The 22,995-nt window shown below is 40.6% G+C and overlaps 2 protein-coding genes across 3 annotated transcripts; one reads left to right on the forward strand and one right to left on the reverse strand.

Moving 5' to 3' along the window:
• Positions 1-2,239: 2,239 nt before the first annotated feature.
• Positions 2,240-8,230, reverse strand: tp53i13 (tumor protein p53 inducible protein 13). Of its 2 annotated transcripts, XM_034604759.1 has the most exons (11): positions 7,790-8,230; positions 7,603-7,680; positions 7,321-7,356; positions 6,682-6,740; positions 6,337-6,415; positions 5,596-5,724; positions 4,653-4,862; positions 3,995-4,503; positions 3,729-3,913; positions 3,468-3,686; positions 2,240-3,167 (listed from the first exon to the last, which is right to left on the reverse strand). In XM_034604759.1, exons 1-11 carry the CDS (start codon positions 7,904-7,906, stop codon positions 3,061-3,063), a joined length of 1,728 nt encoding a protein of 575 aa, XP_034460650.1. In that variant the 5' UTR covers positions 7,907-8,230; the 3' UTR covers positions 2,240-3,060. The 2 variants fall into 2 exon arrangements, with proteins under 2 accessions (XP_034460650.1, XP_034460649.1); XM_034604758.1 differs by having other exon boundaries at positions 3,729-4,503.
• A 1,286-nt stretch (positions 8,231-9,516) lies between these two features.
• Positions 9,517-21,167, forward strand: LOC117773150 (cylicin-2-like). The gene is made up of 27 exons (XM_034604853.1): positions 9,517-9,649; positions 10,199-10,347; positions 10,813-10,911; positions 11,536-11,631; positions 13,943-14,036; positions 15,009-15,061; positions 15,152-15,268; positions 15,410-15,493; positions 15,614-15,724; positions 16,003-16,104; positions 16,739-16,787; positions 16,888-16,949; positions 17,042-17,099; positions 17,198-17,316; positions 17,519-17,587; positions 17,768-17,863; positions 18,035-18,046; positions 18,332-18,427; positions 18,901-18,905; positions 19,179-19,236; positions 19,345-19,416; positions 19,817-19,918; positions 20,046-20,135; positions 20,216-20,308; positions 20,405-20,452; positions 20,623-20,743; positions 20,789-21,167. Exons 1-27 carry the CDS (start codon positions 9,628-9,630, stop codon positions 21,037-21,039), a joined length of 2,328 nt encoding a protein of 775 aa, XP_034460744.1. The 5' UTR covers positions 9,517-9,627; the 3' UTR covers positions 21,040-21,167.
• The last annotated feature ends 1,828 nt before the right edge of the window (positions 21,168-22,995 follow it).

Genomic DNA, 22,995 nt, shown 5'->3' on the forward strand with positions numbered 1-22,995 from the left:
CTTAACTCTTGACACACCGAATGTTACGTCATCGATACTTGTGGGTGTGGTTATCCTGAGGAAACACCCCCCCCCCCCCCCCCCCCCCCCTCATGTGTCAGCAAATACTGATCCTATTACAATCCACAGGAAATGAGAGCACATGTTTGATTCAGGTGTGGTCTCAGTTGCACTATTTTCAAACACCAGCTGGGTGAAGTAGGATCTACATGATGCACCTCTCTTCCAAAGGTTTTATTTCAGGTACATGAGGTGCAGGATGCAGCGGTGTGGTGTGGGAGGGGGCAGATAGAGCGGTCTGAAGCGCACTTTAGCTTAGCACTACAGTCATCTCAAAACAAGGGGGAGAGGGTCTAAAAACGCACACAGCCTCAGCCTCCCTGATATGTATGGACACTACGTAGGGTGCCTCCAGTGTGAATGTTATTGCTTATTTGTCCAACATCAGACACACACCCTCACACACTTCTCAGTTGGACCAAGCCTTCCTACAAGTACAAACATTACGTTTGCAGCCAGTGAATTACACACACACACACACAAACACACTTCTGATACTCAGCCATTGGCAGTGCACCGTGGCCCGCACTGTCGATGTCCCCATGTTTCTTCACAGCGCTACACTTTGGGAGATGGGTGACGGGGAGAGTTATCTTTTAAAAGAAGACATTAAAACTGTATAAAGTAGAGAAAACAATGACTTAAAAAGGTCAATCGTAATGGAAACTCATAAGCTGTACATTTGTAATAAAATTTAAAAAACAAGTAAATTGTCCTGGTTGTGTCTGCAGTATGTTTCTTCTCTGATATGTATAGTGTGCATTTACATTTGTGTGTAAGTTTCAGTCAAGACTTGAAGGCCCGAGCTGAAAACAAACTACATCATTTAAACCAATCAAATTGTATATTTGCCTCATAGGGTTTACCTCTTACCAGAAGGTCTGCAGTTCAATGCCAGGTTTCCCCATTCTGCACGCTATAGTGTCCTTGGGCAAGATACTGAACCCCAAAATTGCCCCTGGATGCACATAGATGCTCTATAAATGGGTGAATGGCAAAAACTACTGTAGAAAGATGAGAAAAGCGCTATATAAATACAGACCATTACATCCTCTGCCCTTAATCCTCAACTAGAGTGGGACAAAGAGAGCAGCATGTGAGGGAACCCTCTCCCAGGACGGACAGAAGTCCTGCAGATGTCATGTGTAACAGAGCACGTCAACACAAAATAACATAATATTTACACTCATGAGAAAATAGGTGTATCAATGTTAAAAGTATTAATACTACAGAAAAAGTCTGACAGATGAAGGAAGCAGCAATGACAACTGTAATGATGGCAGCATTGTCAGTAGTGGTTGTATATGTGAGAAGGCATATTGCATATCTGACGGTACTTGTACATGTCTTTTAATTCCAAGAGAAGGACGAACGCCTACATCCCTGTCATCAGTGAGCACTTCCAGGCCCTTGGACTTTGACTGAAGCGTGTGTCCAAGCCTAACCAGCCACCCAATGCCTAACAGAGGAGGACATAATGAACCTTAACCCCACCCACTTATCCCATGGCAATAATAAACCTGAGTGAATGAAACACATTTCTCCTCCGATGCAGAGGATATCCTTTTTTCCTCTTTAAGCCAAACACAGGGTTAAAAATAAATCACAACCTTGATTGGACCACCGGGTCTAGACAAAGAGTTATGGAAAACTAAAACTGATGTCATCCAGGGGTTTTGCTATGTGTTGAATACAGGAAACCACTGCTTCAAGACGGATACTGCATCTGTGTCTTGAAGATATCGAGAGAGGCCTGGGCTGCGATCCTGATTTGCCAGACCAGAGCTACAGTTGTGCCGATCCCTTGGTAAGTCCAAAAACATAGAAGTTTATGTCACAAGCTAAACTTTTTTTCTCTCCAGTCACCAAGCGTTTGCTCGTTGTGGGAACTGTTGTAATTTTGTCTCAACCTTACTATGTAAAGCGCCTTTAGATAATGTATGTTGTGATTTGATGCTATACTACAATTGAGATTGAATGAAATTAAGATGTTTTGTTTTTTCGAAAAACAAGATAAGAAAGTCGTTTTCAGATTTGTTTAAACTCAAATGTCAATATCACTATCAGCCTCAAAAGCAAGTGTTGTTCCAGCAGTAATTTGAGCTATAATTAAGTTTAAAGTGCTGACACTGGTGTTATACGATATGAGAAGACATCCAGAAGCAGTTCACACACTCAGTTCTTGTGTCAATGATTTATTGTCTGTGTGAATCTATCTAAAAACATCTTTCAAATACAGCGATACACGTGTGTACCATTCAGTAACACATACTGCACACAATGTTGCTTAGAACAGCAACTTACCCTTTCACAAACTAAACCTGAACATTTAAAAACAGAATATTACAATACTACTCACAAAAAAGACAATGTGACTCAATAAAAAACCTTCATTGGGTAGAAAAATAGAGTAAAGTTCAGACCTGGAGAGTAATGGAGTGTGAAAAGTGAGTCCCTATACACTGAGCACTGTCTGGGAGAATATGATCAGACAAATGTACTACAAGTATTCCATAAAAAGTGCAGTACACCGAATACAACCTGAGGGCTTGTCTTGGAGTCTCTGATCTGATGTTTTTATGTCTTCTTAAATATTCTTTATCCAGGAGCTGTAGTTCTGGAATACTGAAGTTCAATCTGAGTCTTTGTGTGCAGAATTTGGTGAGCGCTCACAAAGTCAAATACTGATTTTATTTCTCCTCATGGTTCCATTCACAAGGAGAAAGAGAAATAATTACAGTACCAATCTAAATGCATCAAAATGCAACGAATGAGAGGAGTCCTCTGGACACAGGATCTGTCCTTTAGCTGGTGCAGTATTTCAGCTTCGGCTGTGAGGTTAACCAGCAAAACCTGCGGCCCAGCCCTGTAGCAAGAGGACAGGTCTACAGACACAAGACGGGTCTGATCAATTCAACACCTCCCTCTTCGGTCCTTCTCTACATCCCATAAGACTTGGGTGTCACTCTCAACGCTCTTGTTGACGTTTCCTTCATTTTTCTACGCAAGTTCATCTGAGCTGGAGGAGCTCGGCAGGAGAACGCACTCCTTTCTTCTGCCCCTTTTCCGCCTCCTCTTAGCAAGCCTCAACCTCCTGCGGATGATATCTAGAAGACACACAAAGATGACAGTGTTTAGAAATACACAAAAAGGTATCTTCTTCCCTCAGCCAAGGAGGTTATGTTTTCACTCCATTTCTTTGTTGGTTGGTTTGTATATTTGTTTGTTTGTAAGCAAGATAACACAAACAGCAGAACAGATTTACACAAAATTTAATGGACATTGGCCTGGGAATAATCTGTTAAATTGTGGTGCAAATCCAGATTAGTGGGCAGATCAAGGAATTTTCTACCACTAAGTAGGGCAGATTTCTCTGGTGTTTGATTCCCGTGTGATGGTCCACTTACCCGCCACACTGTCGTAGTCCTGCCGGGGATCATGCCAGTACAGACTCGGTGTGGTCCTCCAGTGGCGGTACAGGCGAGTGTGAAGCACGGACAGCGTCAGGAGAACCAACAGGAAGCCCAGTGCTGCTGCCGCCCACACAGCCTCGTCCGTCCTGGGGGTCCTCGGCCACCCATTGCTCATGACGGTGGCTTGGACGTCAGCTGCTGAGGCCTTGGTGCAGTCGCAGCGTTCGCCCGCCTTGCAGCTGTCACAGTCGTGGCTGTCCGGCAGGGGTGGAGACGCTGACTGGGATTTGGAAACGGAATCAACGCCGTTGTTTTCACTTTTGTGGTGAGAGTGCGGCTCGCTGTGTGTTTGCTTACGCACCAGCTCTCTTTCTTTTACATCTACTACTTCATTGCCCTTCAACTTTCTATCTGCTGCGATATAACTTTTCTCTTTAGAGCCATTCTCTCTCCCGCTGTGTTCAGCAGAGTCTGTACCTTCATCTTTGGGACTGAGGTCCAGTGCCTCAGGCCTTGCAGTGAGGTTGTCTTCACTGTTCACAACATCTGAAAGAACCTCTGTTTGAGCTGAGGGTTTTCTGTTTTTGGCTTCAGTGTGTTTAGATGTGAGCTGCAGTGTTTCTTTCTGTATCGTTATCAAGCTTTTCTGAGAATCAGAAGTCTTCAATTCTAAAGAATCACTAACCTCAGGCACATTTGACCCCAAAGGAGTCATCTGCCCGGCTGTAAGGCTCTGATTCAGATTTTGGATGTTGGATTGAGGAGGCGCTTCGCTTGGACCAGGAGGATCTGCAAGAGTTCTGTTCCCTGGAGTGTCCTCAGATTGTCCTAGTGTGGTGTTGTTGTTCTGGATGTCCCCTGTCTCATTGGCCGGCTGTGTTTCTCTGATAACAGCTCTTATTTGTCGGCCTTTCCCTTCCTTTTCAATTTCTGTCAAGCTGTCGTTCCTCCTGTTGGATTCCAGCTCTGCCTCCACTGCTTCATTTAGCAGAGAAGAGACGGCCTGCTCACAGCACTGCCTCACAGAGTCCTGGGGATTTACAATAAGAGCTACTTAGAGACAGTTCATAGACTGCTGAATGACTCTTTTACGCTGCTTTTATTGCAGTGCATGTAAAATGACGTATAGTTAACAACGTGTGAATGAAATCCCCACAATCATTAGTAAAGACTCCGAACCTTCATCTGTGTTGAATGTTCCTCTGGATGTGTGTGTTGCAGCCGGTGCAGCTTCGCCGGCCGGGCTAGCAGCAGGTCGTACTTTCTGATGTGGTTCACCCCGCTCAACTCATTTCCTGTGGTTGTCAGGGTCTCCAGCCAATCACAGACGTCTGAAGAGGCCACAGTGGACAGCTCCAAAGTGCGACCCCAGGACACCAAAGCTATCGGCTGAACAGAGGCAGCAGTGAAAACTCATCCCCCCTCCTTTTTTCCCAAAGACTCTCCCCTTCTGATTTCGTCATGGTGCACAAATGATCTAAAAAACTGGGTTTCTGCAGGTTCCAACAAGTTACATTTTTAAGACCAGAATGAATGGAATTTAAGACCTATGTCAAGTATGACAGATATGAAGGAATATTTGCATCCCAGAAGTAATTACACTTCCACATAATAGCAGATAAACTGAAGTAGCCGAGTAAACGCTGCGTCATCTCTACAGTCGGTGTCAGAGTCTTTTCCACAGCCAAGCCGACTGTACTGAGATCAATTCTGACCCTGGTGTTTGTATCAGTTATCAATTCCACTTTGGTCTTGTTTGTAGTTTTATCACAGCGTGCTAACATCTTTATCACTGGGAACAAACTACAACACACTGAGACATTACAAACTATGCATGCTGCCAAAACATTTATCTTTAGAAAAAAATCTAATTTTAATCGCAACAGACGTTACGTTAAATCAATGTTAACACAACCCCTCATCTAAACACTCCAGAGTTTTCTGTGTTGTTGTGACTGCATCTGAGTAGAAAATCTCCTGCTGGGTTGTTCATGTGTGAGGGGGGGGGGGGACAGTGCGCAGAGAGTCCGGATTAGGGACCACAAATACAGCCCCTCCGGAGAAGGTCTGGAGGATCTCCGGAGCTCGGTGCATGTCTTAAAGCAGCTTCAGTGTTTCTTACCATGTGTTGATTGAGGTGTGGATGTGGTGTAATGATGTATTCTGACAAACAGGACCTGGCCAGGACCGAAAGAAAGTGACGCTCGTGGAGAGGAGCACAGGGGTGGTAGAGCAAAACAGTAGCTCCTTGCTGGAAAAGACACAACAGGAACACAAGCACACATTTGGTTATCAATTATTATCAAAAGGAGGAACAGACAGACCGAATGAGATTTCTGGATTTGTTTGTGGGACTTTGTTTTATGCCTGTTCAAAAATGTTCCCGTCAAGTTCAAACTGTGATGATCACTGATGACATCATCTCGACAGAAGGCTCAACATGAATGGAGAGTTAGGGTCTTGACAATTGCTCATCCCAAAACACTTTAACACCGCACTTCCTGGATTCCTTAGACAATTTATTAGTGGGCTGAGAGGACAGGGAGCATAGAGGAAATTGTAAAAAAAAATAAATAAATATTATTATTACTTTATTTTGTGGATGCCTCTCTGTTTGATGTGAGGTAATCAATAAATAAAATGATTTAAATGTTCACTAGATTAAGGTATAAATAATATAGGCAAACTTTATATTTGTGCTGAACAGGTCTGTATCTCACAAACCACAGTTACTATAAAAACAGTCTGTCTCCTTTTTGATGCCCTGAATAAAAAACATTTCTTTCTGTTCCAAGCAGATAAATGGATTTCATTTCAGTGAGAGTGGAGACAGATCCCAAAGATGTTTGATGTTTAAACTTACATGCAAGTTGTTGAGCCACCTGTGAGGAGGACAGTACAAGTACTCTCCACTCTCTGCCCTGACTGGTCTGTACGCTCCACTGCACAAACGCACAAAGACACACACAGACACACAACTTAGATTCCTTGACAGCTCTTTTATACAGTATGTGACAAAGTTGTATCTGCTGATAACTTGTGGTATTGCAAAGCACTAGATAAGGACAATAACTACAAGTGTATTTACAAATGTGGGTCAGCTGTGTGTACAGGACTGGAGATCTTAAACTTTGGTGTGGTCCTCCACTGAGTGACTTTCCACCTCACTTGAACCCACTAGACAAAACGTCAGCTCACTCAGTCTTACCTGTTGGGAATGGTGTGATTGTAGCAGATGGGTTTGTTCATACACATCAGCCTGGCTGGCTGCAGGGAAGAACAATGAGGTCCAGTGAGACTTTATCCACTCTACACACCACTCGTCAAGCAGCCTCACTGGGGGATGCTTTTGTTCATTTCATGCAATTTGAATCAAAATTGTAAACTTTAATTTCCTCTGCATTAGTTTGCCTGTTAGTTAGAGATTTGCTGGACAGATTACCACGGAACTTGGTGGGAGGATGTGAACTCATTAAATAATGGTGTTGATCCTCCAGGATCCCCCCCCCCACAACTTTCTTTAACATTGTGAGGTAGTGCGTTTTGCAACATTTTCAATGTTTGCTCAAAGATTAATTCATCGACTGACAACATTTTTAAAAACTGTTTTCAGATATTTCTGAGTGTGTACAATTTGGTGCAGATACAAATAAAGAACTGGATTTAGTGAATTTAAACTGTGGGTCTTGGTGGAGGAAGTTGCTCAACTGAGTTCTCTCCTAGTTTGGATGTGTGACAGACTATTACCCAGATTTGAGGAAACAGCCCTGGGCTGTTAGTGTGGAGTGTCAAAGGTGGAGGGAAAACTCAATAAAGATATAAGTTGCTCTGTAAAGTGTTTGCTTACCTCAGGATCATACACTGTGTCAATACTGGGACGTCTCTGGAGATAAGGAGAGAGAACACAGGGTCAACCTCTGGCAGAGCAACATGGACAACCTGCATCACCCTGTCTGTCTGGGAGGTGATCAGAGACCACAACTCAGAACTCATGTTACTGGCAGGGCCACATTTCCCATTGTTGCTTCAACTTCCTGGCCCCCAGCATGTTATCGCAACCCTCCCACATCCCATCTGTGTGGAACATGCAGAAGATGATGAGGATGAGGTCTATTGTCTCCATGGTTACCTGAATAGGCTGTGTCCAGGTAGACACTGGACAGTCCCAATGAAGAGAGGCTGCAGGCAGGTCCCTGTCCAATGAGAGCTAACACACGAGCACACACACACACTGAATGTTAATGTCTGCAGCAGGTGAATACCTTAACCTGAATCCTTAATGTACACACACACGCGCAGCAGATAATAACATGTACCTTTCCATTGTCACACCCTGGCCCCGGAGACTGGGAGGCACCACACCGACCCACACTGACCCACAGCGCGGCCAGCACCGTCACTGTCAGCAGCGGGGACGTCGCTCGGCCCCACATGGCGACACAACCAGTCAGTCATTCGAGTGGGAACGGACCCACAACATTAGTCATGGCGTCCCTCTGGTCCTCCAGCTCCAGGGCTTCACACATTAGTTTGGTAAAGTCCCTTGAACGGAGCAGCAGCGAGACGCGGTTAAAAAAGGTTAAAAAAAAAAAAAAAGATGACGCCGCCACACGAGCTGCCCTCTTTAAGCTAAGCTAGCGTTAGCTGGTCAGGCGACATCACACAGTGAACAGTGCTAATGACACTCGCGTAGATAAAGGTAAGAAAGTTGTGTTCAGCCATAACTACATCACTACTGTCTGACACACAACCGTCAACCAACTGCATTGTTCAAGAATCATTTCCTTTTTTCTTGGAGGTTTTACAATATGGCTTTTATATCAAGTTCATTGTAAATGGCTTATATTCTCATTTTCTGTTTATTCTTTGTGGAAACATGCAATACAGCGTTTGTTATTTGTTCTTTTTCACTTTATTAGTAATATGTATTAAGCTTTATTTTGAAATTCAATTCATATTTCCGGAGTTGACTGATTTAAATAGTGATAGCTTCACAGAACTATTTAACTACGGAAGCTGGAAGGGAACATGAATAAGAAGTTTGACAAGTAAGACGTGACCCTGTGGTCAACCCTCTGTACGTCCTCTGGGGGGCGACACAGCAGCATTACATGATTTCTATCGGTTCATTCACCTCATTAGATCAGATCAGATCAAAGTGTATTGATTTGCTGACACAAGTCAGAGTGAGGTAGACGAGAATAAAAAGGGCAGTAGGATAAAGACAAACATTTAATAGAAGTACTGTACATAAAATACACCTTTCACTATGGACATATTGTTTGCATAGAGCGTAGTGGTACAGGATAAACTGTATTTGTGCATTAGAACAAGGAGATACTGAGATCGACATTTCCATACATGCAAAAATAGACTGTCATAAGTATATAGGCAGGTGTTGTATACAAAAATAATATAAGTTTACCATAGTATACTAAATAGCAAAAAGCAGTATGTTTTATGTACAACTACAGACAGATGTGTGTGAAAATATAAATATATGGGCAGAGGAAGTAGTGGTAATTAGTAACTGGAGACCAAATTAACAAACCCTCCTCCTGAGTTGAGAGGAAACAGGTTTATCATTTATATTGTGTATCATGGATTATAATTTGATCATTAAATTTCATCTACTGGTGTGAAACTGTTTAAACTGTGTTTAAACATGACACAACTTTACCACGTTGCTTTCCACTCATGCAGACATTGTAGCTCCCACCCAGTGAAACAGGCACTACCTGTTGACACAGGTAAACCAGCCATTCTGGCTTCAGAGGCCTCACCTGTCAGACACCCTCACAGCAACGAGACACTACTGCTTTCAAAATAAAACACTTTATGGACCAGTCTGAAATAAAAACAAACACTGTGTTAGCTGCTGTCTCTCACATATAAAAAAAACCCATTTATCATTCACAGCTAGATTAGGCACAGTAGGTTTATAGTAGGTGCAGTTGTCCTAAAGTCAGGTACTTTCTTTCAAAGTGGAATTTATTTTGAAATTCGTGAAGGGAAGTGTCTGACTTTGGTGTCCTTAACACTTTCCTGTTGTCCCCACCCATAAAAAAGTCCAGCACCTCACCTTGTCACCGAATTGCCCAGGTAGGTCTGTCAGAGGAGACCTGGGCCCCTGGACTGAGAGACCTGGACCTGGATGGAGTCCATTCTCCCCAAAGGTGTGTTCTCTTTTAAACTAGGATTTGTTTTTAACTTGACTTAGTTTAGAGCTTGATCAGTGTTTGTTCCATGACATTTTTTAGCTTTAATCAGCAGATGACAATCATTACTGAAAGTACTGTCTATATTACTGTTTTATGGAGTTATTCCTAACACTAATGTAGTCACACACATAACGTAGCACATAACACAGATGCTTTCTCCTTTCCCTGTATTGTTAAGGGGTGTAGCACTTCTCAACTGTTTTAATATTTTGGTATTTCAAGTGGATTTATGGCAAAGGTCAGCAAAAAGTCAATCTGCAGAAATCCCTTAATTATTTGGCAGCTTTTATTTGTTTTAGATTTGATATGACTTAACTTGTCTGTTTAGGGAAGTGAAGCAACAGGGAAGTGCAGTCCCTTAGTTCTTTTTATACAACCAGGATAGAAAACTTGGTTGCTACAACAGCTGATAACGTTTGTAGACACTGGCAGCTCATTCAAATTATTCTGAGTAACTGGTGTCTGTCTGCAAAACATCTCTGTTCCTGTCACACTGCTGTTCAGCTCCAGGTGGAGCAGCCGCTGCAGGTGTCGAGCAGCCGGCAGCTGTCTGTCTGCCCGGTGGTTTGCTGCCCCTCGCCGAGGAGGCAGAGCCTGCAGGTCTGCAAGAGAAGATTCAACCTAGACACCCGTCACGAGCAAGAGATGGACAGGTGAGCAGGAGCAACCATTGAAGTGCAGCGATCCATTGTATTTTACCATCAAATATTCTGGTATACATTAGTTATAACTTCATGACCAATCCTCCTTCCTCCCTCGTTTCAGGAAGGCGGCCCCCCCTTCTTAACCTCTAGGGCCACACCTGTACTGTTAAGAAGCTCAGTTTAGACCTTGCTCAATCTCTCCCTTCTTTGCTGCAGCTGCATGATATTGCATGAAGTTATATTCCTAGAATTTGACTGTGCATCAGATGAATTGTTGGGCCACTGTACCAGTCAACTCTCTAAGTGGATAGCCTTTGGAAAAACCTCCCAAAAAAACCAATAACAATAAACTGTAGAACATCTTCATGCTTTGTCTGGTGTAGCAATGCAGAGGCTACTACAAATATAATTACCTGCATCACATCTGGGATGCATGAAATAATCTCTGCTCTTTCTCTTTTTGTTTGCCACCAGGAGCTGTTCTCATTTGACAGCTCACTGTCCTCCGACGAGGATGAGGGTCTTGGCAAGAAAGATAAAAAGAAGAAGACGCTAAAGAAGAAGAAGAAGAAAGTACGTGTCTGAAGAAACTTATCTTCACCGCTAACCAAGCAATATTCACTATGAAATGTTCTATATTGTTACCAAGTCAGTTCTTGAAAAGTGTCAAATGATGAGATGAAATCCCATCACTTGACAACAGTCAGGAGATCTTGTGGCTACTGGAGGGTGAGTGGAATCTGCTCAGGTGAGGCTGCAGAAATCCTGAGTTTGCATAATCCTGACATCTGCCGGAGGGCGGCTGTGCAGTGTGGGCTGCGCCTAGCAACAGCCAGTCAAACAGCAGAGAATAACAGAAGAAATAAATTGGTTTATAATTCATGTCAACTGTCACTTTGCAGCATTATCTTGGTGTATATCATAGCTGGAATATGTGTGTGTGTGTGTGTGTGGGTGTGTTTTGGAAAATGGCTGCTTGTGTAGTCCCTTTGTGTGTTGCCAAGTGTCTGAAGAGCCCTTCCCTTCTGCTGCCAGCTACAGCGCTGCCTCTAAGTGTCGCTGATAAAGCCTCACTCCAGTGTTTCTCCAGTGACTCATTCATTTAGATTCTCATTTTGCACTTTCACCAACACAGGTGTGTATTATTAAACCTGTGTACAACAGGTTGAGCAATAATTTCCCTTTCTTTCTGCACAGGGTTCCAGCTCCTCCTCATCTTCTTCATCCTCCTCCTCCTCCTCATCTTCCTCCTCTTCCTCTTCTTTGAGTAGCTCCTCAGACAGTGACAGTGAGGTAAGTTGTGGTTATGACGTAGGTGCTGAACAAGGAACCCCGCGGCAGTGTGCTGTAGAGGAATATTGCCTCCTCACATCTCCTGTCTTGCAACAACATGTCACAGTCGCCCCATTCCTTCCAATAGCACATAGCTTCCCTGAGACTTGCTGTTTGCGTCGATCATTATGAGAGGAGCTGTCGCTCGATGCTCCGCTCTTGGGAGTCTTTCAGTTGAGTCAAAGAATCTGTTGATCTGATGCTTCCACAGTGCAGTTTGTTTTTTTTTGTTAATCCCTGAGATTTAGAGCTCTTTCTTTCCTGAGGCACTGCTAAATTAAGTCATGTGCCACAAGCACAGACACTTTCACATCAGCTTACAGGGGACTGATTGTCCCTTCTAACTATGTCACCGCCTTAGGTGAGGATATGTGAGTTTGTCAGAGCTGACAATACGAGAATACTTAGGGTAGAATGGCTCTCAATCTGACTGTATGTATCAATAAATAAAAATGTCATTTTGTTCCGAAAGATGTGGGATAAGAACATGAATCATCCCCAGACCTGCTTTGACAACAGTTTCAGATTTGTAATAACTGAAAGGAAAAAAAGGAAAAAAGCATTTCACCTTTTTTTCATGTGGTTTGGTAACATTTCTGCTTCATGTGACTGCAGTCACGCGATGGCATGATGTCTGGGGTGTTTTCTGAGGGTGTGGTTGGGAAATCAGGAGAGCCAGGAAAAGAAAGCGACAAGTTCTCAACACAAAAGAGAGAAACAAAGGTCAAGATAACCTTTGTGAAATTATTCAAAAAATGTAGTTACCACCCCATCTGTTCACTTAGGGCCGACCAGTTCTCACTAGAATACATTTGACTCACTTTAGGTGTAGGCTCCAATGCCCTGGATCTGATAGCAGGCGGTATCTGACAGGAGAGTGACCAGTGTTGTGCATGAACGAGTTCAAAAGAACGCGTTCATTGAACACGTTCATTTTTATGAGAATGATGAACTGAACGCAACTTAATGACAAATAATGAATTTGAACGGTGAACACGTTCATATTATCTGAGGTCTAGCTGAAACGTTACGGAATGTTTTCCTTCTCCTGAGGAGAGACGCTGTCTAAATTGAAATGCTTGCACCATGTCGTTGCTCAGTGCCCGTACAATGTCCGCGACTAACTCGACTTCGCACTACGTTACCCATGATTCATTGTACACACATGTAGTCCAAACAAGCAATGTATTCCAAGACAACAGCTCTCGGTCTCATATAAAAATGGCAAGTGAAAGCAGAGACGCAGACTCAGCGACTACATCCGATGCACCTTATTATTATTTGCGGGATTTTTACACACTGTCTGATAAAGATTCCGACAGTAAAAATCTCACCTTTCTGTGCAATCCAGCTAGCCTAAAAAGTTATCTCCAAGTAATTGAAAGTCAAAAAAAGACCAAGACCCCCTGCCAACAGCCCCAAATGACCCAAACCACATTGTCTGCAGCCTTCAAGGGTATGATTTCCCAGCAACAGGTAGACAAACTCGTGCAGGGTATGAATAAATAAACAGGCAAAATTAGCAATAATTAAAACAAATTAAAAAAAACTTTTCTTTTAGGAATTGATACATATGAAGTACAGTTTAAGGCAAGGGGTAGTGATGGATAAAGTTTTCTTTAAAAAACAAGTTAAGTCTTTCATTCTCACTTTCCACCTTAAAACTATGAAATGAACTGAACTATGAACTAGTTCAGAATTTAAATGGTGAACTATGAACGTGAACTATTCATGTTTACTTGTATGAACTGAACTTTGAACTAGTTCATGAGAGGCGTGAACTTGCACAACACTGAGAGTGACACACCCAGAGATGAAGTTAGAAACACCCTCTACCACAGAATGTCACAGCAATGAAAAAAACATGTGATCTGTGCAGTTATTTTGATTGGGAACACCCAAGAAATCTTAAACATGTGGTTGTGAGTCCATGTTGAAAGAATAATTACACAGTTATTGTGCTGTATACTCATGTATCCAGTTTGTAATATTGTATGTGTCATATGTAAAGTCTGTGCGTATCATTTCTCTTGTGTTGGTTTTGGCTGCACCATCCTAGTAGGTGCGGGCGTTTCTTATCTGACCCTAGTGACAAAAACTCTTTATCTATATCTTGTAGGAAACACCCAAGCCTGATCCAATCCTTTTTCTTTATTTACACTGTATAAAATAAATGGAACACTCATTTTGCAAATGAATTTCATGCACATATTTACAAAAGATATATTTTTTTTTTAACTAATGTCATGAACAAATCAACTTTCCCTTGCAGGATGACAAGAAGAAGAAGAAGAAAAAGGACACGAAGAAGAAAAAGGATAAGAAGAAAGAGTATGTCTGGGACAGTGTCATCATATCTCAGTGTGGTAAGAGAAACACAGTATATCTCATTTGCAGTTGTCGAGCGATGTTTGTGGTGTGATTTATTTGATGAAAAATGAATGAATGTGTTTGGAGGCAGGCCTATACATACAAGGTAATTACTTATGTACAACGATTCTGTGTAATTATAATGATATAAGGAATGGATTTTATGCATATTGCATACATAATTCTGCTGTGTAATCAGTTTACACAGTTTAAAACTGCAATTACAAAAGTAGGTAATGCATAAAGTCGTCCCGCCCAAAGAAATACCACTTGCATGTATTCCTGTCTTCCAACAAAAAAACGTTCTAAGGTTATTTAGAAATAACAAGTGGATCATTTTATTAAATCTCGTCTGCTGTTGTTTTACTCAAAAACAAAAATGTCCTCTTTCTCATTGGGCTGATAAACATATAAACATGACTAAATAAAGCCGGTTAAAGTGGAGTCAGAGCGATGAAGAGGTGATATATGCGTATATACTTTCTTCTTACAGTGGAGGTAAGCTTGAGCTGCAGCTTGAGCATGTAGGTGGTATTTTTTGCTGAGGGGCTTCTGATACTTCCAGTTAGTCCAGATGCTCCAGTAACTGAAGTGTCTTCTAAGTCGGTGCAGGTATGTGGTGACAGTCAGCTCAGCTGCTCATCAATCTCCATCATTATCACCTGTACGGTTCATAGACGTCTTTCAAGTTCTGCGTTCTCAGCAGCTCATGAACGTATTCAAACTTACACATTTAGATTTTCTTTCAGTCACTTTAAAACTTAGTTTTTTACACAAATGGCTGCTTTTGTGAAGAAATAAACAGAATTACATTAAACTATGTTTAGAACTTCATGATTGTCCACATATGTGTGTGTTCTAAATCAAACATTTAGTTCGAGAGATTTTTCTCAACTAACGATGTGTGAATACCCGATTTTCATTTATTAAAGAAAAGCTTTAAATTGTAACTGTTTAAATATTTCCAGGTCCTGATGACCAGACAGAGCTGGTGTGTGGAGAGGGTCTGAAGAACAGCCTGGTGAGAGAGGAAACAAGCGATTCTCCATTTTTAACATGCTGATGTTACATTTGTCATTAAATCATTTTTTTTCTTTGTTTGTTTTTTCAGGATTTGGACTCATCAGATGACAACGATGACAAGAAGAAAGACAAAAAGAAGAAGAAGAAGAAGAAGGACAAGAAAAAGAAAGACAAGAAGAAGGATAAGAAGAAGAAGAAAAAGAAGGTATAGTAACACAATCATAATGAATCATTTTACGAAAAAATGATTTAATGAATAATATGTAATGAAAACAATGAAACATTCATATATAATTGACACTTCTTTATATTACTTCATGTCTCTGCTGTGCTTCCTCTGTCGCAGGAATCATCATCCTCCTCTTCATCTGACAGTTCATCATCTGACAGTGAGGATGAAAAGAAGAAGAAGAAAAAGAAAAAGAAGAAGGTAAATATAATGAATATGAGTTAACCAATATAACAATTCTCTGTTCCTGTTTCTGTATAAGAACAAATAATGTTAATATTAATAAATCCATTATTTAATTTCTTCTCCTTCATTTTACAGGACTCTTCATCAGATAGCTCCTCCTCGTCATCATCTTCTTCTGACAGCGAAGACGACAAGAAGAAAAAGAAAAAGGACAAGAAGAAGAAGAAGAAGAAAGATAAGAAAAAGGTAAAGGAAAGTGTCTGTTTTGTCATTTCAGCCTTCAACCTATATTGGTAAGGGATTCTGTAATTTACAATGTAACTGAAGACTGGGAGGATTCCACAGAAAGATATAGTAATATATTTATATTTGTAATGAATTATAAGTCACATATAGTTTGTACTTTCTTGCCAATAACTTATTTATGATTATTTATAATGTGTGATTTGTGTTGCAGAATAAAGCGCTAGTCTTGCTGTACTCTGAATAGTAAACTGAATTTTTGTATTGTTTTATTTACACAGGATTCAAGCTCCTCATCTTCATCCTCATCCTCATCCTCATCATCTGACAGTGATGGAGATAAGAAGAAGAAAAAGAAGAAGAAGAAGAAGGATAAGAAGAAGGTTAAATATATGTTAATTTCTTGTATTTAAAAAAATCAATGCCTTTTAAATGTAGGTTTTCAGGTCAGGTCACAATTTAGCTTGTTGTGATTTCTGCATAAAGAAGGCTCAGGTGTTATCAGGCAGGATCTGCGTTAAACTCTTCATTTCTCTAAGCATGACGTGTTCACTTTGAAGTCTTCACTTTGTAGCAGCGAGCGAAAACCTAACTCCTCAACACTGCACATACCTCCTGAGAAAAAAACGTAGAAGCTTGTGTGCCTGTCAGGGCCTGCAGGAGAACGGCATGTTACGTTACATAGTTCTAACACACTGTCTTGACACCTCATATTTATTCAAATTCCTCACTGCTGCAGGCACAAGTTGGTGTGGACACTGATTTATCATTATTTGTCAACAAGGGTGTGTTCTTATGTGTTTGTATATCTAGTATGCGTGTGTGTGTGTGTGTGTGTGAGAGTGAGTGAGTGAGTGAGTGAGTGAGTGAGTGAGTGAGTGAGTGAGTGAGTGAGTGAGTGAGTGAGTGAGTGAGTGTGTGTGTGTGTGTGTGTGTGAGTGTGTAGACTTGTAGGAAGAAATGAGGTATAGTACATATCATCAGCCTAAGCTTGATTGTGTCTGTGTGAATTCACAGGATGAAGAGCAGAATGAGCTCAGCAGTGTTGTCGCTCTCTCAGCAGCTGGTGAGCGTTTACCTTATTTCCAATGCCTGGAAATCACAGCAACAATCGTCACTGTTTGTTGTGTTGACGCATCAGTGTTGGAATTTGTCCCTTTCTGCAGAAAATGAGACTGCAGGACCAAGTACTGACGGAGATAAAAAGACAGATGGAGGTGCCGAGAAGGTGAAATACTCGCAGAAACTGTTTGCATGCCGCACATACTCCTGTATACGTACAAACACATACAAAGTTATTGTTCTCTTTTGTCCTGACAGGCAAACGCCAAAGAGCTTAAAGCAGCAGGCAAAGACAAGCTGTGCGCTGCATCGGCTGGTACGTGTGCTCGTACTCAAATTAAACAAATCAAACGCAAAGTCAGGGTCAGTGAAAGTGTTTTTGTTTTGGTTGTAATGATGTTCCCTGTCCAGCAGGGGGGACAGAGGCATTCCAAGATGCTATTGAGGAAGGCCACCTGAGTGATGATGAGGGAGAGGGCGACAATGAGCAGGAGAAGAAGAAGAAGAAGAAGCTGAAGAAGAAGAAGGAGAAGGTAATTGTGCTATGTGCATGCTGCATTAAAGAGTATGAATTAGTCTCCCTTTAATGCCCTTTAATGGGCATTGCAATAGCTATAGTATGTTATCACCAGTGCGTACTAATGCAATATTTACAACATAATACTGTTATGTTATAGTGTAAAGATCAAAATCCACAGTGATTTAAAAAATGATAATCATTTTCTGTTTGTACAGGAGTCTGGTTCATGTTCAGACAGTGACGATGATAAAAAGGATAAGAAGAAGAAGAAGAAGAAGGAAAAGGTATAGAGAGCCATGAAAGTGCTGTATATATCTGTATATATCTGCTGATAGTGTTTTTTCACCTCCCATGGATTGGGCTGTATATCACATTATGCCTTTTTTTTTGTTTAAACTTGACTCATGACACAAAAAGAAAACTATTTGGAAGTGGAAATGTGATCGTTTCAATATGATTCACAGGACTCTTCCAGCTCCTCTTCATCTGATAGCTCCTCTTCAGACAGTGAAGATGATCAGAAGAAAAAGAAGAAGAAGAAGAAGAAGAAGAAGGAGAAGGTTTGTTTCTTCACGACACGTGTATTACATTTGTTGTACTCTTTGTGTGGTTTCAGGTGTGTATTGTAATAGTATTTAATCATTATCTATGATTTTATGTTTCAGGATTCCAGCTGTTCCTCTTCCTCTGATAGCGAGGATGAAAAGAAGAAGAAAAAGAAGAAGGAGAAGAAGAAGGACAAGGTTAGTTTCTTCATAAAACATTTATTTTACTTGTACAGTTTATGTGTGGTTTTGTTGTGTATTGTATTGATATTAAGTCACTATCTGTGCTTTTTTTACAGGATTCGTCTGACAGCGAAGATGAAAAGAAGAAGAAGAAAAAGAAGAAGAAGAAGGATAAGGTTTGTGTCTTCAGTCTTCACAACACTTCTCTATATTCATTCTTTTGTCTTTGTGCTTTTTCTGGGCTGATTCAGTTGTGAATTAAATTCATATTATATTGTTCTTGCTGCTTTTGTTTTACAGGATTCCAGCTCTTCCTCTTCCTCCTCGTGTTCTGATAGTGAAGATGAAAAGAAGAAGAAGAAAAAGAAGAAGAAGAAGAAGCCAAAGAAGGATAAGGTTTGTGTCTTCAGTCTTCACAACACTTCTCTATATTCATTCTTTTGTTTTTGTGCTTTTTCTGGGCTGATTCAGTTGTGAATTAAATTCATATTATATTGTTCTTGCTGCTTTTGTTTTACAGGATTCCAGCTCTTCCTCTTCCTCCTCGTGTTCTGATAGTGAAGATGAAAAGAAGAAGAAGAAAAAGAAGAAGAAGAAGAAGCCAAAGAAGAAGAAGGATAAGGTTTGTGTCTTCACAACACTTCTGTATTTAAATTCTTTTGTTGTGCTTTTTCTGGGCTGATTCAGTTGTGTATTATATTGATATTAAATTATTTTTGCTGCTTTTGTTTTACAGGATTCCAGCTCTTCCTCTTCCTCCTCTTCCTCTGATAGCGAAGATGAAAAGAAGAAGAAGAAAAAGAAGAAGAAGAAGACAAAGAAGAAGAAGGATAAGGTTTGTGTCTTCACAACCTTTGCGTCTATTAAAGTTTGTGTCCTTATGCTTTTTATATATTGTGTGTATTGTTCATGATAAATCATTTTCAGTGCTTTTGTTTTACAGGATTCCAGCTCCTCCTCTTGCTCTGATAGCGAAGATGAAAAGAAAAAGAAGAAGAAGAAGAAGAAGAAGAAGAGGACGAAGAAGAAGAAGGATAAGGTTTTTAATATTATTGTGTTTTACAGTTTTTGTACTTGTGTTGTTTTTGATTGGTTGTTTTGTATTGTATTACATCATTATTGTTGCTTTTGTTTTTCAGGATTCCAGCTCTTCCTCTTCCTCTGACAGTGAAGATGACAAGAAGAAAAAGAAAAAGAAGAAGAAGGTAAACATAATGGATTACTTGTAATGTGTTTTGTTGTAATAATGGTTTATTTACCTCTGTTCTCTTACTGTTACTTGTTAAATTTCATCCATGAACAAATACTTGTAGAAGTCCAGCTGTTCTGATGACAGCTCCTCTTCCTCCTCATCCTCCTCTTCCTCTGATAGTGATGATGACAAGGTGAGGTGACACACATGTACAACACAGTACACTCCACACAGTGAAGAGGTGGAGCACCTGCACAATTCAACATCTTTTTGTTTTATCGTAGAAAAAGAAAGATAAGAAAAAGAAGAAGGACAAGAAGACGAAAAAGAAGGTGAGAACACCTCATCTTTTGTTTTCCATCCCAGGTTTTCAGTTGATTAAATGTGTTTTAATATTTCAGTGATATGAACTCCTTGAGATGGATGGATGGATGGAGGGATGGATGAATGGATAGATAGATGGATGGAGAGATAGACTCATAGCATGTTCAATGCGAGTATTAAAGTAATAATATGATAACTCATCACTGTGTGGTTCTATGGTTCAAATGAAACATAATTTGTATTAAAAATATTTTGTATTCTCTTTCTAGGATTCTTCTTCTTGCGACTCCTCTAGCGATGATGATAAGAAGAAAAAGATGAAGAAGAAAAAGGATAAGAAGAAGAAGAAGAAAAAGAAAGACAAGAAAAAGGTAAAGCAATGTGCATGCGTACTTTTTGGGACTATTAAAAGTAAAGGGGTGTTTCCTGTGCATATTAAAATGGGGCATTTCTTCTGAAAATAGGCAAACAGTAACACAGTTATTATTTATGTCCAAGGACTCAGATTCTTCTAGTAGTGATGATGACAAGAAGAAAAAGAAGAAGAAAAAAGACAAGAAGAAGAAAAAGAAGAAGGACAAGAAGAAGGTAATTTACTATGTGGTTTAAAAGTGTTTGTGCACTTTGTCCTTAAAAAAAGGTGATTGACATCCTTTAAATCTGAGCAGGACTCCAGTTCATCTAGTTCATCTGATAGTTCCAGTGACAGTGACAAGGAAAACAAAAAGGACAAGAAGGACAAGAAAAAGGAGAAGAAAAAGGTAAATTACTCAAATTAGTTAAATGAGAATATCATCAGAGAATTATATTATATCCCCAGCGAAGGTGACATTTTTTTACCTGCTTCCTGTTTGCAGAGTTCGGGTTCATCAGGAAGTGAAACTGACAAGAAGAAGAAGAAGACTGTAAGTTTTTTCATGATATAGATTCTGTGAAAACTATCATGGTTTTAATGAATTGTCGGGTTAAACGGATCTTCCCTCAAACTAAGGAAACTGACAGAATATTTCCTCACAGACTGTCCAGCCTCCCATTCACAGTACCCCTTTGTGTGGTGGTGTCGATGTCATTACAGGACAGTCCTAACGGCGAGCAAAGCAGCGAACCAAAAGTGGAATATTCGGCTTCAGGTTGTGGCGAATTGTCTGCCCCCAGTGGCAGCAGCGGCAGCAGCTCCAAGCCCGGTGTCTCTCCAGGTGTCGTCTCTCCAGGTGTCGTCTCTTCAGGTGTCGTCTCTCCAGGTGTCGTCTCCTATGTGTCGCTCCCCTCCAAACCTGTCTTAAAACTGGATCCTTCCGCGGTCTCAGCTGTCCCAGCTGTCCCAGCTGTCCCAGCTGTACATGGCACCTCAGTGAGTATCGGAGACCGGGCCCCCATTCGCAGACCTCCCAGCCCCATGGAGTCCCTGCTGGGGAGCCCGCGGCGGTACGAACGTTCCTCAACCCACCTCACCTCAAGTGATCTGCTGAGAGGCCCCAAGCCTTACAAATAATTACCTTACTTGTTTCAAAAAGCGTGTTACAGGACACTGGAGGAAGTTGAATGTGATGACGAGCTGTGCTTTAATGATGCTCTCAGTTCCCTGATTTAATGCAACAAAAAAAACCTCACCATGAAAAATAAAAGGAGTAGTTTTGGTGTTTGTTCTGTTTTAATGCAGAGGTTGAAGAATAATTGTATCACTTTGTATTAAAAAAGCAAGAGTAGAGGAATTGTCAACTCGCAATCACAGGAGATAATTGCAAATGCTTGGTTTGGGGAATAAAATAATGATTTTATTTGTTTTGTGTCTTGTACTTATTATTATAAGTAGTAGTAGTAGTATTGCTCTAATAGTGGCTAAACAGTAACTCATAGGCTGCGTATTTAACATACTGTATGCTGCCTTCAGGTACTTCTACATGTCAACTTCTTCAGCTACAGAGCAGGAACTAACGTATTAACAGACAAGAAGAATCAATGTTATTTCACTTTCATCCATTGACAACATTTTAGACATCCTACAAATTATAGTCATAATATTGTGAAATACAAACAGGAAGGGCTGGTTACCATGTAAAAGGTAAGGGGCTGCTGTGTTGTCTGACTCATAAACCCCGACTTTAAACAACTGTGGTGCCTTCTCCCACATTCCCAGTGCTTTGTCTTGGAAGTGGTGGACAATAACTTCAAAATAAAGGTTTTTACCTCATCTGGTGATGATATGACATAAAAAACACCAAAAGATCCTGTTCTTCGCCCAAGATTTTATCAGTATTAAGAAAATGTTTAGCTAAAACAATGTGCATTATATTAATAAAAATATACTATATTTTAACAATGTAATTAAAAACGTAATATAAATATTACTCAAACCAGAATATTTAGTAATGTCTACCTGCTTTATGAACGTGTACTTGATTTTTATTTTTTTTAATTTATAGGCTGACTTTATACTTCCACTCTTTAACACTTCAGAGAAACATTGGGCTTTTCACTCCAACAAATTCATCTGACTGCTTGAGATTATTTGTCTTTTTGTTGTTGTTGCTTAGAACAAGTGCAGAGAAAAAAGAAATGAAACCTCCACCATCATTTCTGAGCAAAAAAATCAAACTGGCTTTATTCTTCAATTGTATCATTACTCAGTAATCAACAACCTAATGCTCTGTTTACAGTGTGAAGCATCATCATCATTTAAAATTGTTATGTTCGATAACAAAGACAGTAACATGAAGACCACTCCCTTCATAGGCTGCGTAGACTGTGAAGGCCGAACTAAAATGAGACTACAGAGGATGTTTGTGATCAGTGTCACCAGGTCGTCGTTGGACACGACAAGACAGGTTTAAAACCATTGGCTTTTTAACATGTGGATCTTTAGTTCGGGTTGAAATGTGTTAATCAAACATTGGAGTTCTCGTTGCTTGCCCGCACCATTACCTCTTTGTCACTGAAGAGCAATGAACCCTGGGATAGGTTGGCCCAGACAGGTTTCACCCATTGAAGCCTATATTTCTCGGGGATGGGACAGTCTGACTGCGCTGCTGTGACGCAGCTCTTGAATTGAGACACAGCAGCAGTTATATGATGTTTAATTAGCCAAACACTGAAAAGAGACACTCTGCATATGAGTTTTCACTGAAATCACTCTGGTAATTTTATATGAATACAACCTTTAATGCAGTGGTATTTTTGTGGTATGGTGTTTTTTATAATCTGAAGACTTCTTTCACCACTTACCACAAATAATTTCATACAAACCAGTTACCCAGTCCCCCCCCTACCAGCACACAGATATTAATTACCTATACTTATGAGGTATATTATGTATACATTTTGTATACTTCTTCTCTCCTTCCCTGCATTCATATCCCTGTGTATACTGAGTATGTTATCGACGGACCAACCACTGTGCAAGTGTATCCTGTGCACATACTTGCTAAAGCTCTTATTTCCGACTGCATGT

Source organism: Hippoglossus hippoglossus, chromosome 13 (genome assembly GCF_009819705.1).
Source record: "Hippoglossus hippoglossus isolate fHipHip1 chromosome 13, fHipHip1.pri, whole genome shotgun sequence".
NCBI lineage: Eukaryota > Metazoa > Chordata > Actinopteri > Pleuronectiformes > Pleuronectidae > Hippoglossus > Hippoglossus hippoglossus.